The sequence below is a fragment of the Perissodus microlepis genome, chromosome 14 (assembly GCF_051167445.1).
Source record: "Perissodus microlepis isolate ML-2025 ecotype Zambia chromosome 14, ASM5116744v1, whole genome shotgun sequence".
Taxonomy (NCBI): domain Eukaryota; kingdom Metazoa; phylum Chordata; class Actinopteri; order Cichliformes; family Cichlidae; genus Perissodus; species Perissodus microlepis.
Genome location: NC_140474.1, coordinates 10,254,203 through 10,273,232, shown reverse-complemented (window position 1 = coordinate 10,273,232; position 19,030 = coordinate 10,254,203). Strand labels below are relative to the sequence as shown.

At 40.5% G+C, this 19,030-nt stretch overlaps 1 protein-coding gene across 8 annotated transcripts in view; it reads right to left on the bottom strand.

Annotated features, from left to right (window-relative positions):
• Window positions 1-19,030, bottom strand: part of robo2 (roundabout, axon guidance receptor, homolog 2 (Drosophila)) — a 265,284-nt gene that overhangs the window by 46,916 nt on the left and 199,338 nt on the right. For 6 of the 8 annotated variants that reach the window (XM_084950516.1, XM_084950519.1, XM_084950511.1 and 3 more), the window contains 5 exons: window positions 13,858-14,015; window positions 13,446-13,566; window positions 12,832-12,970; window positions 1,698-1,834; window positions 502-513 (listed from right to left, as the gene is read on the bottom strand). In XM_084950516.1, coding sequence (XP_084806642.1) covers window positions 502-513; window positions 1,698-1,834; window positions 12,832-12,970; window positions 13,446-13,566; window positions 13,858-14,015 — 567 coding nt within the window. The remainder of the gene's footprint in view (window positions 1-501; window positions 514-1,697; window positions 1,835-12,831; window positions 12,971-13,445; window positions 13,567-13,857; window positions 14,016-19,030) is intronic. The other 2 variants (XM_084950518.1, XM_084950512.1) reach the window with 1 other exon arrangement.

Here is a 19,030-nt window from a genome sequence, read left to right as displayed (position 1 = left end):
TTTAGGACAGCTGTTTATCCACGGGAAAGCATTTCTAGTAAAGTCCTAAAGCATCAAGGAATTTCTATGTACCTAACACTCCTGAAATTAAACCTGAGAACTGCCAATAGAAAACATCATTTATTCATTCATTCATTCATTCTTTTTAAACTGGATATGCTAAAGAGCACAGCGTGGAGAGAAAAAACCAAAAGGATCTGTCTATATCTATATCTGATCTGGACTCTGTATAGACAGAAAAGTTTTAGTAGTGTTTCTGAATTCTAAAGTACGTACAAGAGCCAGTTAACGAAAAGAGATACAGCTCTAAAATCTGCAAATATCTCTCAAGTATTTGATGTACAAAGAATAACTGAAAGAAAGGACAACTTATGCAACAAATGTGTTAGTCAAGTACAGGAATGTTAAAGCGATGGTTACTGATTGTCAAGCAGTCAAATGCAACAGGGTGTATGGAGAAGGCATGCAGCATGGGATCAAATCAGAAGGATGGGTACTTACCGACAGGGCGAGCTGGAAACACGACAATGGTGGAGTGGATACACAAAAGAAACAAATTAAGACACAGACGCACAAACATATAAAACAACACAAAAGGAACAGAACATAATAAAATAAGACAAGGGAAATCAAAATCAGAATGAATGACATGTTGTGTTGGGCAAACACACTTCTAGCACAGTGTAAGCGTTACAAAGAGAGGATCCAGTAGGTTTTGTCCACTGCCCACTGGACAGTTTTGCTGATGAGCTCCCATCATCTGTTTCTCAGACCCCTGAATGACAGAGGCCGTCTGATGTGAATACCCACTGGTAGTCAAAAGTCTTAAACTGCATTCAAATTTTAGTGTGGGCAGTCATTATTGCTCATCAGGGACAAATACACTGCTGGACCTTCTCTGCAATAATGAAATCTACAATTCTATGGGTGGTGTATGTTTGTAGTAGCGAGGCAAAGATGTGTTTGCCATAAATGCTGATGAACAGAACCCAAAAAAAGGAAAGAGGAGGAAAAAGAACCAAAAAAAAAAAGTCAGGCATGTAGGTTATATCCAAAGGATGAGTCTTCTGAAAGTGTCACAGAGAAGTAGTTGTTGGTAGTTGTTCCCAAAGTTTCCTCTGCATTGCTGTATGGGTACTCATGGTGAAGTAAACAAAAAAACTTAGGTGGTGCTCTCACGAATCTGGATTCATAAACAAGTAGTCAACCAAGACCTTGTTTTACCTCCTTCTGGTCCTCTGTGTCGCTGTAAAGCGCTCCACAGAGACGTTAAACACTCGACTTTAATGGGAAGAAGAGTGGTGAAAATAGAAAAAAAAATGGTTAGAATGATTTTATTAACCTTGCAAACCCCAGGTGTGGTGTGCACCAGTAATCTGTGAAATGGCTTTGCTGACTGGGTGGTTACAGCATGGAGGGCAGTGTGGCTTGCAGGCCACCACAACAGGGGGAGGGTGGCAGAGTGTGTCGACGCTGCACTTGGAAATGTAAATAATTAAACAGATTCATGGACTGCGTACATCTCTCTTGGCCATAGTACTCAGCATTCTGCATTTCCACTTGTGTAATGGGGACAGTAAGGAGTGAATTATCAATCCAAAACTTGATCTTTGTATATAAGAAGAATAAGAACAATACGCTCAACAGTTTCTCTGTGTGTTTTTAACTGATTGATTTAATTTATATCTGTTTCATACCTCTGACTGTGAGGGTGGCGGAGGCCTCCAGCTTGCCCACACGGTTTTCTGCGACACAGGTGAATGTGCCCTCGTCATTAATGGAAGCCTTCTTCACTCTCAGCACATAGTCCTCCTTGTCATACTTGATCTCATACCTGTTAACAAAAACACAACACTAATATTCAAGTAGCCTGATCATCATTTAATTCAAATGCTATAAAAAAGATAAAGCATTAACCAAGTAAAACTTATTTTAGAACTGTATGACAATAGATATTAAATGTTTACCCCTCTTGGAGTGGTACAGGGAAGCAAAACTGGTCGTTTTGACAAATGGAGATCGCAAGGAGCAGGATCAATTATTCAACAATGACAGGCAATACACAGAGACGTATTCATTCAATTGGAAACGCTCAAAACCTGTGCAATATTCATGAGCTGTTTTTCAATAACTGTGTATATATACGTGTGTGTTTGTGTCTCAGCTCCATATGATTTTTATCAACACTACACTTTCTTAGTGTAAGACATGTTAACTGACTGAATCAATATATCAAGTATAGCAGGGAAAGGTTGTTTCCAATTTCATTGTGGTAGTCAAATATTTGTGTTGATGTGTGTCTGCAGACCTTTGTGAATTATATGGCAGTTGACAAGCCGGCAATGCTGGTATGGTTTGTTTTTGCAGTCTGTAATTGAAGAGGGTGCCTGTTCTGGCAGTGTGTAAGTAGTATGTTAGTTGAGGGGTGGTAGTGCTGTGTGATGGTGGTCTGTCAGGCTGACAGTCCTTCCCTGTCCACAGTCTGTCACTCACAGAGGCCAAAAACAGGCATCAGTTCAACAGATTAATGTTAGATCTGCATTAGACAAGAATGTGATTACAGATATTTTAAAAGATTAGAATGTAAAAAACAATAATATTGGTAGAATTGATGCAGTGCAGTTAGTTCAATAATTTGTTGGACAAAGTCACAATTTTTGTGTTTTTGCCTCTGTATACTGCCACAGTGGACTTCAAATTAAACGGATTAAACATCCAGTATCTGGTTAAAGTGCAGACTTCCAGCTTTAATTAAACAGGCTTTACAAAAAAAAAATCTGCATTAACTGGACAATTAACTGACAAGCAGATTTGTGGTCAGGTGAGGCCTGTTCCCTTGTTATTTCATGACAAATGAAGCAGACATAATATGTGAAGTTGATTCAATGTGTTGAATTGTTATTTAATAGCTTTTCACTGTCAATTTGAGTATGAGGCACATATAAATGTCTGTGCCAGTAAGGGAGGGCATCATTAGGGTGAAAAAAAAAAGAATAATAATAAATGAGAGAGACAGCAACTACTACAAGTGAGCAAATTAGCAACATCTGGTAATTTCTTAAAAAGAATGAATGAGGGCCTGAAAGAGTTTTAGCTGTCATATAATATAACTCACAGCACATCGTGAAATAATTATTTCAAGAGTTAAAAAATACAATTTCATAACATCCAACCAAGTCAACACCACTGTTGAAGAGGGATCATTGTCGAAGTCTGAAAATCTTTTGCAGACTTTGCAGACTTTTTCAAATCCACACAGGAGCTTTAAAGAAAAAGCCTGACATCATATTACTCTTTTATTATAGCACATGCCCATGTGCTATAAAGCTCCACACTTGCACTCCAACAACTATTAAAAACACATAAAGAACCGCAATGTCTGCCTAACAGAGCAAACCCTACAGAGATTGAAAATGCCAAAGCAGAGTTGTTTCTGAACAAACTACACTGGTCATGTTCTCTGTAATGAAGAAAAATACTACCCAGTCCAACAGTTTGACTGTTTTATGTGTTTTTAATGGTTTTTTGATAACAATAGAACTTTACAACACAGAGAAATACACCATATAAGGCTTTGGCTTTACAGATGATACTAGTTAAAGGTGTAAAGTTTTGAGTTTGGCTTTTGATCGTCAATAAAAAATGAAATTATACTTTTAAGTGTGTTTGTTTTTTATAAAAAGGAGGATAACATTTACTCTGGATACCACAATTGAAGTTTGGATATAAGCACAAACTGTGTTTAACAGTAGTACTTTGTAACTAAGGTAAGAGTATGATATGGTCCATTTCCCTGAGAGTGGAAAACACCTCTCTGCTCAACCATCAGGTGCACTGATGGCTGTTTTCCACTGGCAGCTGCAAAACTAATCTATCCTGTCTATCCATGTCTAATTTTTTTTACCTGCTGTTATGACATTTCCTCAGCAAGCATTCAATGGCAGCTTTATTGAAGTAAATTCCTCAACTATGCCTGTTCCACCCCTCCACACATGTATTTAAGGAGCCATAATGATTATTTGACTGAGTCATGACTGACTGCTTTGTTCTAGAGAGAAGTGATGTACAGTTCAGGTAAGAGTGGGGGATGTGCATAAAGCATTTATTGTTGAAACCAAGTGCGTGGCATCCAGAGGAATGAGGCAGCACATTCTGTGGCAAGCTTGCTGTCAGATGAAAAACAAACAAGCTAATAGAGAAGGCATCCTCCAGCACCTGCCCTCCGGATGGTAAGGATCAACGTGATTTCCTTACTTGGAAGAAAAGGTGAAAGAGTGGTGGGACAAGTTAGGGCTTATGCAAAACAACATGACTCCTGAACAAAAGGAGAGGTGAGCAAGTGAAGAATACATAGTTTCCACCATTTTCAATCAAGCTACGCAAAACGACTCTCAACCGACTCTCAAACTTCTTCCACGACATGCGCTTTCACCTTGTTTCTCACATTTTAACACTGAAAACATTAAAAGCAACTGGCATTGTGTTTGTTGCTTTCAGCTATTTGTAGGATTCTTTCATATGAGTTTAAAAAAATACATTCATTATAGATTTAACTATAGGATCCAAAGGCACATCTCTAAAGTACGGGAGTTGTATACATATATGTCTGTGGCACAGCAGTGGTTACTTAGTGTATAACTAATAATTATCTGGCACATTCAAAAGCGTTCAGTAGTTAATGGTAAATCTGTCCCTTTTCTCTGTGTTGTCACACTCAGAGCTACAGTTTCTATTTGTTAGGCTACAGCTACACTACAGAAATAGTGTTTAGAGACCAATGCACAACTAAAATTATTGTGACAGTGTGAATCAACTTACAATCTTCTTGCTTTTTAAATGGTCACTTTGAATGAAGGGTCCAGGCCCGACACCTGTATGAGTTAGTTTCTTCACACTCACATTGGTGCATCAAGAATGTGATAAAATGGCAATAAGACAAAGTAAGTCTGCTATCAGTTTTTGACTGAACAGGGTCAAGCTGGCATTTAAATACAAGCTGTTTCTGATAATACTATGATTAACTGTGAGGAAACTCAAATCTGTTGCAGACTGTTGCAAATATGTTGGCATCTACGTCAAACGTGTAGCGCTGTACCAGCGTGCTACTACTAGACCTGGCAGCATCCACACATCAAACATTACCCTGTTGCGACAGACTGGGCCAGATCTAAATTGGGCAGATGTATAAATTTAGAAACAAACAGATGCAGGTAATTAATTTCATTACTGACCATCATTCTAACAGGAGCAGCACAAATTTGCTGATAAATGATAAATAAGAACTCTTCTGTTAAAAATTATAGGGAACTAGTTGTAGTCCTGAGAACCGAGAATCAGGTGGAGAACAGGATTTATCCAGAGCTGCTTTATCACAAACTATATAAACCTGGAATCTATGTATAACAGCTGGCATGCACGCGTAGAAGAACACAAAATATTTTTTACTGGCAGATCCTAAGCTGTCTATGTGTTAATGAAATTACCGCTACTGTGCCATGTCCCCAAATACACAAACTGCTTTGATTTTTCTGCATTTTGAGAAAATTACCTGGAGTTGCGTACCAGCACTGGTGTCACATATCCTGCAGCTACAAAGGCTTTTCAAAAGAAATGTTACACACACGGTTTGTTGTTTTTTTAACTGATGTTACAGCTGCTGTGATGGGTTAATAGAGAGGAAGACACACACTCTTGAGTGAAATCATCAATGTTAATGTGAGATTATTCACTGCATCACTGATGCTGTATGTTACAGAATTAACATTAATTTACTAGATGATCCTTAGTCATCTATGTGGAAAATTATAGCTGTGTTAAAAAAAACCCCAATAATAATAATAATAATAAAGGTGATACGCTGCAGACGATGCTCTGCAGTAAAGCAAAATAAATAAATAAAAAATATCTTGTCAGAACAAATTTGGCTTTTTTTCAGGAATCTACTGTAGTGTCATAATAATTCTTTAATCCGACAGCATTTTGTGCTGTTGTATTTTGACATTATTTTATGTTATATATTACAGTTAAGTGGTAGAGCTTCCCGAAGAGTGCAAAGCAGATGGAGACTATAATGCTGACATGGTTTACTGTTTGTCTTGTTGGTTTTGATTGCCAGTGTCTGAAGTGGAAAGCATGAGTCTGGGAATATATCATTTAACTAACCCTAACCCTAACATACTGTTACATTCAGACATTAATCTAACACACTAACACATTAAATGGAATAACACAGAAACATGGATGTTTCTCTATGTGAACTGCTCATAAAAGGCTTTCAGATGTGTTTTCATTGTGTACCAATTTAGAAATTTACAAATGTGACTAAAAGCCTGAAACACAAAAAGGAAGACATGCATTTGTATGTACTGTATGCATTTCAGATGCTCCAATAAGTACAGTTCAGTTCTTCTCTGTTTCAACAATATCCCAATCTCATTGTGAAGCAGGAATATGTGGAGCTTCTCTCTAAACACTCAAAGTGAGCACTAAGTAAAGAGCATCAGGGCAAAGCCAAAATTTTGGCACTGGGCTCACAGTTTTGAGCTTTCTAGTGGTGCCAATTACACACTCATTCTGATAACATCTCCCCCTCTCACATATCGTGTGCAAAATAAGATATGCTTTTCTGTATTAAATTTAATGCAATTTACAGTAAATTACCCACCACAAACCTTAGCAAATTGGGTTTGTGCATTTCATTAGTTGATAGCGCAGATGAGTTTTGCTCATTGGTCTAGACTGACTCCAACTTACTCAGAGTGATTACAACATGTTGGCAATGTGTCTGCATTTATGAATTTGATGGTGATCATTTGGAAACCTTCACTAGTTTGTTTGAGAGGGAGTGAAGTCAGACAGTGATGGACCAATCAAAATTGTTGGTTGCAAGCTGGTCACTTCAACTACTCAAAATCCCAGAAAGCCAAAAATTGAAACGCAATCATTCATCAACCACCAGTTTTCCCTGGTCACATTGAGGCTGCCCTCCTATTTTTGCACTAGTATGACTGAGGTCTTACCCAGCAGTCATCGTTAGACTTTAGCAAATTATTTAATTTTACTAATTATGTGATCTTTTAAAGTCTAAAGTACATATGCCTTCGGCTAGATTTTACACTTTTCATTTTATATATTAAGAGCACTGATGAATATTATAGACAATGTAATCAGCCATAAAGACGCTACTGTAACAGCTAAAGTGCTTAGAGAGGTTCCCACAGTCTTGACTGAACCCTTGCCTTGTGCACAACCCAGGTATGCACATATTGGACAACATTCTTATTGTTCTTGGTCCCATCTCTGTCAGACTCTCAAAACAGGACCTTAGGCCCGTCCGTGACTTATTAGAGGAACATGAGTACAATCAATCTGTAATCAACTTCCCATATGATATCAACCTTAATGACAAGATGAGTGGAAATACTCACGGATAAGAGGCAGTTGTTGCCACACACACACCCACATACATACTCACACACGTACGTACGCACAGCGAGGGAACAGTAGCTCTTTATTGTGACTGAACTTGGGGAGAGTTCTGTTCTCTATTAGAGGAGGAATGTAATTGCACATGAAGAAGTGCTGTGGAAAGGATAGGAGAGCCAAGTTCACCCTGCTGGACTCCATTTTTTTTAAACCAGAGATGGAAGAAATACGAAGACACACACACAGAGAATGGCGTATACAATCATCAAACACATATCCTCCCATATGTAGAGTCATTCACTCGTGGAGGGAGATGAGGAGTGATAGGAATGTAAGAAAATGGCGAAACAAAGCGGCATTTTTCAGTTGTCAACTTGATGTGTTGAATGCTGAATGTAGAAAGCAGCACAGAGATGACAACTTTACTGGACACAATTTAAAAGGATTACGGCTGAAAAATCCTCCAGATCATCTTAGAGGATTTGCCTTTAAACTGTCTGTCACGAACACAGTCACCCATGTTCGACCCTCAGTCTTGTGCCAATTCACTCACATTAAGAGAATCTTATCTTGGTTGTATGTATGACTGGATGAGTGTGTCTACAAAATGATTCAACAGGAGAGGATCTTATCTGCCTCGCCTCTGCGAGTGCATGTGAACGGAACTGTGAGGAGGGAGAAGGGTTGTGTGCCAACTCTAAGCACATGAGTCAGACTCCAGATAGAGTAAAGGACTAATTCCAGCTTGCTCTCTGGCCTCACTGCTCTAACACACAGTCTCCTCTCTGCTCCATTTCGCTCTGACAGTCTGATCCAGTTTTACACCATCTGACTGCTACTTTACCTCATGCTGATCAAAGCAACCGGAGTATACCTGTCCAAGCCTCGTCACCCAAAAGAGGGAATCAATTAACCACTATTGCTTCTCATCTTGCTTCACTAAGGCCCTGAGCCAGAGCTCCAATCCTTGGTCCCTGGCACACCTCTTGTGTTAGCAGGATAAGGGCCTTCACAACAGTCCAACTAACATTCATCACTGTGTCCAACTTTAATCACACAACGGTTAAGCAAGATTCCAAAATTTATGATTAGGTTGGCAGTTTAGCGGGGAAAAAATTACCCTTTTACCATTATTATGTTTTTTCGAATAGTTCTTCTCCCCATTGCCTTAGCAAGCAGTTCAAACTTTATTTAAAGCAGGCACTATGGCTTTAATGGAAAAAACATAAAACTGGACCTTGCTAACCAATGCCTGGAAGCCTTTTTTGATATATGATGGCATATTTACGGTCACTTACCAGTAGATGTTCTTAATAATGTATAACAATGTCATATTCTTGTTACAAACTATTAGTCAGTTATCTATTTAGCTTGCTTAGTTGGCGACACAGTTACTGTTAAGAAATCCTAAAGAAAATACACCTGAACAAAGGAATAATATTTCATTCACCCACCCCCTTACAGACCCACTCATAAATACTAGATGTATCCACTTATATATCAAGGCAAGTAATGGAGACAGGAACCATAGCTTGTCATCTTTTCATTCTGCTGAGTTGCAGAGGTGAGAAATCACTGAAATTGGGTGGTCAGCATAACACAGGCACTCCTGTCACACTAGCTTTAACAGCTCTCTCAAAAAGAATGACCCACACATCTCTATCATACACGAACCCCCACACATGAACACACCACGAAGGAATTGAGTCAGAAAGAAAGGCTTTTCTGCTGAATGTTGCAGGGGCTGTGCTGTGGAGGTCAACAGGGAAAGGTGCCCTGAATACAGATGGATTGCAGGACCAAAGGGGGCTCTGATAAGGCACAGGAGAGGGTACAAGGTTCCAAAGCAAATGAAGAGCGAGAGCTATACCGAAGGAGGGAAAGACATGGGCCACACACTTTGCTAGTAGGCAGCGGGAGATAATACACACTGCCCAAGTCTTTTCACTGGGGTCCATAGACTGTGCTAGAATAGAATCCTTTCTGTTTTGAAAAATGAAGCTCGCCAGCACTCATTTCCAGGCTCTCTGATGTGGGAGAAGCTATTGTGTGCTTTTGGCACAATTCCTCCACAACGTCCAACTGATGGACATTAATCTGATACTAATTTAATCCACATCAAGACATTTTTATAATTGGAAAGAACTGCTTAAGCGTAAACAAATGTATAAGAATTATGTCAGTTCTGACAAATTATGGGTGACTCTACTACTGTGTGGATTTTAGGCGCAGAAATCCAGCTGCTTGAAGACATCTGCAAGAGGTTTTTCCTGGAGAAGACATGCTGCTTTTCCATCTGAGCTGAATCTTAAGTGCTTTGTGTGACGAAAAGAAAAAAAAAGTTCAATTTGAAACACATTTAAAAAGAGGAAGTTGGATAATTGTAATATTACATGTACTGGTCAGTGGTTTTAATCCCACCTGGAGCACATCTAAGTGAATTTTCTTCGCCTATGCTGGTAATAATTAAAGTCCCCATTACCCACTGTTTTTCAGCACACCTAATGGTTTGCTCATAATTTAGGTCTTGTCCTAAGAGAGGTCTTGAAATTTAGTTTAATTAGTTCAGCACACTGTTTGAATTTCTGTGTAAAATAGAGGAATCGGAAGTGTTTCTTTTTTTCTGACCTGACAGCAAAATCCAGTCCTATCTGGGAGCCCAGATGATAAAGAACAAAAGGAAAAACATTACTAGAGAAAGATGGGCTGATCTCATTTTAGCTACAGCTTATTGTTTTGGTCTTTTTGTTTGGATAAAGTGACCATCCTATAAGTAATTTAATGTGTGGTAAACACATGTAATGTATTTAACTCTATCATCTTACAGATCATGGTTCTCTGGGATTCAGCGGAGAAGGATTGGTGCAACTGTGTGTTCATCAGGAATATCAGTTCTATCTGAGCTGGACTTTCTGGCAAAAAATAAAAAATAGTCCAAAGATAGCAAGTGTATAAATTTACCTAATTGTCATCTTACTTAGAATAAGATCAAGACTCAGTGTAAATGTTAAAAGATAAAGGAATATCTGGATTCTTTATCATTATACTGCAGCTGTTGTCCTCTGACCTTTAAATTTACAGTTTCAGGCTATTTCCTCTGACATATGCCAGACTGTAATTTAAAAGGTTTCACTTGGAGATTGCAAGGGTTTCGGTATCATACTATATAATGACACGACAACAGAAGAGTTGACCTATTTCGTTACACTGCACTATCAAGGGCTGTTGACTAGTATCCCAGAGTAGATGTAGCTGTTTGGTGATTAATTATTTATTTTTCTATTGCAAACACAGTAAAATGCCCAAACAGTGGTAAACGAGCATCACATTTGTCTTTGTCCTCTAATTGAAACCATTCTGTCTCTATCTTCTTTTCTATCCCACAGAGAGACCGAAGCCAGCGCCATCCTGGCATGCTTTATGTCTATGTGCCAATGTGTGTGTGTGTGGCTGCCTGGGAGGCTGCTGGAGCCACTGAGCATATTAACAACCTGTTTACTCAGCTGAAGCTCCATTTCCCTTCTTCCTAGTATAAAAGTAGCACACAGAGACATCCACATAGAGATGCAGGCACATAAAGGGACCAGCAAAGTTAAAACAATTTGATGGTAAAGAGGACGGGCCTTGCTAAGTCTCCCTCTTTCTACAGCTTATCATAATAATAAGGACACTGTAACCTTTTCGGTTAAAGAGCAATCAAAGACCACTTCCCACTGCATATAGAACTACTTGATCCTTAGTCATCTACATTCCTGTGATGGAAACCAATACCGATACAGCTGGAGTGGCCCAAAGGCAAACTAGGCACTAGTCCTGAGTGAGAATGTTAACCACTCTTCTGTTAATTAGAATAAAAGGAGTTCTGTTTGATGTTTATTAAGTGAAGATAAGCAGCAGAGAAAGCAGGAACAGATCGTCACTTAACAATATACAATGCAGTCTTCTTTTTGGCAGGCAACAAAGGCAGAAGAAAATGTCAGAATTAAAATATCGTCTGTCTTCACGGTTGTTTTTTGCTTCAAAGCAAAACTGGGAGAATTAAATATAGCAAGAAAAAAACAACCGTTCACATATTGTAATTAGTAACACTGCAATATTTATCTCTTATTAATTTTGGCATTATCTTTTTCATGTGCATCGTATCCAAATAAGGCCAAACTTCAAAGGGATGGAACAGTTAGCAAGGACGCAGGCACATGACACTCATCCTACTCCGTTATAAATCTGTTAATTAGTGTACAAAATGAACTCATTTCCAGAGCCAACTCCCTATCAAAGACATGAGTGAAATACTTTTATGTGTTTGCTTTGGCACAGAGCTCATGTCCCACTGCCCAGTGAACCAAATCCTTATCAGACACAAACAACCCGCCTACGCTCAGCTCTGCAGCTAGCCTTGAGAGAAGTCAGGTCCACTGTGTGTACGTGTTATGAGGTGATCCAAGCAGTGTGTGACTTGCCTGCTGGCTGGGGACAGTATACCGGTTTCTTTGAAGTCCACTTCTAACAATGACACTGCTTTTGACTGTAAGTCAAGTGACTCATGGGAAGAAACAGGCCAACACGCAGGACCCAGAACGAACAGTATCACTATATCGTCAGTGGCTTTTTACAGGAAGTCAGATAGCCTAAAGTTGGCAGTGGTGCTAGAGTTTCTCTCCAAATTGTAGACTTTTATTGCTTTTTCCTTACATCGGTTTCTATTTCTGCAAGTATGAGTAAACGTGTGCATCATGTCTGTGATGATACACAAACTGAACGGGGTTAAACGTGTATAGGAGGTAATGATTATCTTCCAGGTTTCTGGTGTCTATGCCAAGAATTCCCCTGAACAGCTGCACCTGTACATAGACACTTGAGGGTCACGTCAGCTGCTATACTCTGTCTCTTTGTATCTCCTGTCATTCTATCGGTCTCTACCTGTCTGTTATACAACCTGGCAGATTTTTTTTTTCTGCTTCTCTAAATGTCTACATTTCAGCCTCCCGTGCCCACTTACCTGTCAGTCAGATTTAATTGTTTAGCTCCGTATCTGTTTGTCTTCATGCAGACCTCGTCCATGACATGAGACACTGCCTGACTTTTTTGGCATCGACGGGTAGAATGTTTTTTTTTCCTCAGAATGGTTAATGTGCATTGTGTACAGCCTAATAGGGGTATTTATTGCTCCCTGGCAGCCACACCAGGTGAGAGCTGGCAGTGTGAGTTAGCATTAGTTTGAAACAATCACTTAGACTGACACTAGTGCCTTTGCAGTAAGTGCAGTCTGTCACATTAGAACTTAACACATAAGCTGGCATTTAGACAGACAGACACACACACACATGCAATTTAAACTGCTTGCTTATATTCATCTCATTACTTAAAGCGCTGCCATTTGGAGAATATTCCGGTAAAAGTACATACCTCCCACGAGGAACATCAATGTCATCTTTCCTCCAGCGTACATTGGGTTGGGGGTCTCCTTGCACCTGGCAGCGGAACTCTACTGTTTCCTCTTCCAGGACCACCTGGTTGATTGGCCTCCGGAGGAAGGTTGGTCTCTCTGCAGCATGGGCACAAAAAAAAAAGCACAATTTCATTATGTTAGGATTTGGCTTTGCTTTATTTCTCACATTGCCCAGTTCCGACATAATTATCCCTCTAATTACTCATATTTTGTTCATTATCTGATATTTCTGTTCCTCCGTGAGGCACAAATATACAGCAACAGTGCACTAAATGGACCTGTAACTTAATTGGAAATATAAGAACTGGCGTTTATTGAACTAACCTATTTATTACCGTTCACTCTGGCTCTTTATAACCTCATGACAGTTTAATGGGCAACACAAAAATGTGCTCCAGATTGCATGCAACTCAGATGGGAGAGTGTAGCAAAAGAAACACTGTTATTAAGCTTTGAGAAAACTTGGCTTCAATGTATTTCTTTTCAGGAGTATACAGTAACATGGATGGATGTCACTCTGCCAAATAACTGAGAAGATACATTTCAGGAGGCCTGAAGAAGCAATCCTTACCAAATACAGTGACTTGTGCTGTCTCGCTGTCCCTTTCGCCGACCATGTTGGTACCCACACAGATGTACATGCCTGCATCACTCTTTCTTGTGTTGGAGATCATTAGTTTCCCTCCTCGAATCTAAAAAATAAAATGAATAAATAAATAGATTAAAAAACTCATAAATTAAAAGCTTTTACACATCTGAATTCTGTCCTTGTCAAATCATTGGACAACACAAAAGCAGCATTTTTCCCCCTCACTGGCTTCAAACACATGACTGCCCAGCCAACTGTGCTCAGTGGCAGACATTTCCAGAAGCAAAAGCTCTTTCCTGTGTTCCCAGACACTAATAGCAACATTCACAGTAGACACTGATAATAGTTCTTCTTATTTTCTCCCGTTATTAAAAAAAATAGCTACGATACTCACAGTGATCCTGTCATCCTTATCGTCAATTCGAATTTTGTCCTTCTTCCAGTAGATGGTGGGTTCAGGATGCCCTCTGGGAGGGACACACTCAAGGATTGCTGGCTCTCCTGCTGCCACCACTACATCCGTAGGGTTTTGTCGAAAGTCATCTCTCAGCACTGAGGGAAAAAAAGAGCAGCAAATTGAGTAAGAGTACAGTGTTAGTAGATATGGTTTGGCTGGATTTTATTGCCTGAATGAAATCCAGCTTACCATTCTGAAACTGCCTTTCTGTGTATTATGTTAATTGCACAACATAGTGTGAGTGTATGCATCGGTTATCTAGGCTATTTAAATGGGATGCACAGCTTCATCTGACTGGGAGAGCAGAAGTGAAAGCTAATTGGAGCTAATGGAGGTCCCTGTGGAGGGAGCAGAACAAACAGAGTCAGAATGCCCTAAAGCCTGGTGTCACTCACTTGTGAGAGCTCACAGGGGTGCAACAGCGCTTCACTTCGGCATGTACTCTTACACACAGCAACATATGTGCTAACACACAAAAACAGTGGGTGGCCTATTGAACAACTGTGGCCTTGCATCTAATCACCCTCAGGTAGGCCCGCCATAGCGGGGATCGCCTCTCCCCCTCTAAAGTGTTCAGCGAAACACACAACAGCAGCTCATTAACAAACAAGGGGAGTCGCTGTCACAGTGAAACACACCAAGAAGCACAGAAGTACAAACATGAAAGCACAATCATGCCAAACTAACTGTGAGAAATTAAACCCTGAGTCACTGATGTATTCAGAACACACACCTACTGTATGAATGAATGAAAATAACGTAGACCTAATGTACTGAAAAAATAGCTGGGGCTTCCCTGATGTGTGAAATGAAACTATTTTTTCCCTATTTAGTCTTTAATAAATCCAATAAATTGGAGTAGCACTTTAGGAAGTTTGGTATCAGTGCAGCGGTGAGGGACACGATCCCTCTGATGACTGACTGAGCTTACTGATGAAAGCACTGAGCTTGTTGGGAGATATTTGAAGATACTTCAGGAGGGCTGAATTAAGGGCAGCACCACAGGTCCTTATGTAAATTCCATGTGGCACAAGGGACAATGGCAGGGAGCGCCAGGATTATAAGAGGGGATAACTGGTCCCTGCACTCCAGGCTTCTCTCATCTCTTCATTCACTTTTCTTACCCTATCTACAGAAAGCCACAAAGCTATTGTCTTCTTATTTATTTATTTAGACCAAGGGGAAGGAGAGTGGAGGAATAGAGGAAGCTTTCAACCCAATTATCCTGGGGATGCACAGGGGTATAGAGTGGGACTTTAGTGTGACATGAATTCAAATGAAACCTTTACACAGGGGTAATAAGAGAGAATACAGAGTAGGCAGAGATAGAGATTTTCTCTCTCTTATGCAGGGCTGACCTCTAATCTAAAAAGCTAAGGTAATTAGCCAGCTCCAGTGTGCCGGTCCCCCTAACCAGTGTGGGTAGAACAGCCACCACCAATGGGCTCTCTGTATTTGCATTACAAACAGATGCCCTGCTGTTTAAAATCATAGTCTGGTTTGGACCATACATAGGCTGTTGTTTTCAAGATCACATTGGATTTAATTGCTCCTTTCCATTCATTGCTGATAGCACCCATGGGATTTTGTCAGAATCAATTTCCTTTGAAACAGAACAGTGACAAAAGAAACACGCATTAGGTGCATCATTACGGCGCTCGTGCCACGCTATCTAATCTAATCTAATACGGCACAGTACGTCACAGTAAATGCATCGCTGCACTGCAATCTAAATAAATATGCGATGAATAGAAATGGAAAAATAAATAAATAAAAACAGAGTAGTCACACACTCCAGCAAACAAAGAACAACAGATATACACACATGCACTTGTTGCAGGCAGGATAAACATTAGGTTACAAACAGCTAGGAGCAAATAAACAGATATGTCGCTGGCGAGAGGATTATGCTTTGTGTGCAGGTTCGGGGCTTGCTGATACCAAGAAAATACTCACCAGACACATTTACTAAGTAAATGAGAGGATGGGCCAACCCAAATACACTTTGGTAAACTGTCTAATCCTAACTGCAGTCATCAAGGTTATCAGCCTACAGTTAAAAAACACCTACAGCTCAGATTTTCATCCTCTCAGTTTAACATTTGCCCTCCTTTATTACAATTTCAGCCTGTATCTCTACCATGGCTTCATTTGCCCAGAGGCAATGCAATGGGTGGAACAATGCTTGCTATTGTGAGGGAATGATTTTATATTAGTACCTTAACATCGACTAGTGGGTCTGTATGTCTCCGTCAGAAGCTGAACTCTTGCTCCAACTCTGAGGCCCTGTAGGCATTCAGGCCTGAATCAGCCAACAGACGTGAAGTAATTACCTTTCTCTTCCCCTGAAACATTGAGCTCTTCTTCAGCCGAAAAACCTCACCTCCCATGAAGTACCAGGAAGCCACAAACTCTGCTCGCTCGCTTACTTGCTTATTAATATTTATATATTTTTACATTCCCTTCCCTCTGTTGACTAGTGCTACATCTGTCGATCTGGCTGCGGGCTAAAAAGAACCCATGTCTGAAAAATATTAATATGCCTTTCCCGCTCGTGTGTTATTTATTTATTTATTTCCTAAATATCAGAGGAGTGGGTTGATTTGAATGAAAGAGCATCAGGCAGGGGGCAAAGCATGGCAAATTTGCAGCTTTTTCAGCTGGCATGGTTTCAACACCTCCAACTTAAAGGGGACGGAGTCAGGTTGCAACTTGTGCTGTAAAATAGCCAACGGGTTGAGAGTGGAGGTCTTTGCCAACACAAAAACACAAAGGAGACACCCACACAGCTACTTTGTAAGCCAGACTGTGCTACATTGGCAGGAGAGGCCGATGCCAGCAACCATTAGAAAGGTCTATATGCAGGCGTGTTTTTAGCTAAGATAGACTCAGCACACAAAAATCAGCTGGACACAGATAGATGACAGCTCACACAACAAGCATCGTAGCACAGGGGTGGCAGGGCAAGGACAGCATGAGGGGAAATATTTTGTGCAGTGCCCCCTCTTCTTCCACCTAAGATATTAGTCACTGGAGGGTGACACTGCTTGTCAGAAAGATTAGTGGGGAGCCTTGACTGAAGCGTCCAGCCTGCATACCGAGATAAGTGCCGACAAACACTCACCTACAGGAGCGCACCTCGGTTTGGTTCACAAAGGTTGTGCTCACTGCCACAACACCACAGACGTCTGAGACCTATTTCTGACATTCACATCACCTTGATAGATGCTCCCCACATACACAAACAACTACACATCAACCCTGACAAACTGTGAAGCAGTCTTAAAAGCCGCCGGCTTTCATATCTCTTTGTGATACTGCAAATATGAATATTTGTGTATGTTTGTGTGCTTGTTATTACTCTTCCCTCCCCGTTAATGGTAGAACAGACCCTCTGTGCTTTCATAGATATTCTCTTGGGTCAGGGGCTCAGAAACGCACAGTGAGATTACAACAGTTAGAAGCCTGGGGCCACACCCCGGCACCCAAACCCACCACCTTCTACCCACACTCTGATTAGAAAATAAACCATGCACACACAAACTAGGAGAGCTATAGAGAGGTAGCTCCAAGCTATAATATCATTTCATTGGAGTGGTTTTTGCGGTTCATCTGGTAGAGTGCTTTTACAATGCCACCACTTTCAATCCCACCCTTAGAGAAGATAGACAATATATATCTCACTTGACAAAGCAAACCTACTGTATGTACTGTCACTGATGTTTTGTATTGCTGTTGATGCTGAAGGCAGGAGAAGGATAATGCCACACTATATTATACCACACTGAAAGGAGATATGCTCCATTTGTCTGGATGCAAGCTTTTTCTCCAGGTTTGACTCGCTCATTTGCCCTCCCACCGGCCAGAGCTAACCTTTGCCCCTCATCCAGATGCAGAAATTACCCCCTCAGCAGGCAGGCAAGCAGCAGGTTCGCACATATCCCCTATATCCCTCCACTGAGGGGCTGCAGGTCAGACCACAGAAACAGCTGCGAAAATATGACTGTCTGGCCATGCCCAAGGCTGTGCCTCCTTTGAGAGCTTGATAGAGACGCTCATCATTAGCACAAATAATATCCATCTCTCTGTCTGCCTTATTCTCTCCATCATCAGGGGTCACTCTGCTGCGTTCTCTGTTAATCATTTTTTCCCAATCCCAGTGTTGTCCAATGAATTGCATATTGCCCCCTACACTCACTTTCACTGGCTTGTCAGTGTTCTCTCTTTGCACTGACTGCAGATGAGGTTCTGCAGATGAAGCCGTATACATTCACACCCAGTCATCCTCCACAGACCATGGCCAAGTCTGATATGATCACCACCATTCTCCCTATCTGCAAATCCTGCGCTAAGGGATTGTAAATAACACTGACACTTTCGCAGATAAGATTCGTGGAATATGGAAAATAGTGAAAGTAAAGAGACTCATATGGCTGCCAGTGATATTATAGTTGGGGGGATACCGTATGAAATGTGGATCTTTAATAGAGCCTCGGAGGGAATAAAAGAGAGAGTGCTCCTGTGCCCTGGTGAGAGCACTGAGAAAAAAGAATGAACATAACACAACACAACAGGGGATAACGAGAGGATGCCTGATCAAGGTCAAACTGAAGAGGTGGTGAGGAGTACAAAGGGACTAAATAGATGGGGCTGAATGTAAATGAAGAGAGCGCATTCCATCACACTCATGCCTCATATGGAGCTTCGACCTCTGATTAAGTAGATAAGCCGAAACAAATATCTTTATTTAAACAGCAGCCCCAATCAAAGCTAATTTTTCAAACAGCACCCCTAATTTGGCCTAACAAGCCCCTGAGCAGCACAGTAATGACAGTAAGAGGACAGTGGGCAAATCTGAGGCCAAGAAAAATCTGTGGTGTGGCTCCTGAGAAACAATATAATTAACTCTTAATGAACCTCTTTCCTTAACAATACTAACACACACACACACGCTCGCACACACGCAAAATTCAATTTAGCCTAATCCATGCTTTATGGTAATGTATAGCTCATTAAAATGTTATTTAAAAACTCATTAAAATTCACTTGAAGAAGTAATGGCTTCATTACAGTAATATGCTGAAAAGCAAAGAAAAAGACAAGTGAGGAC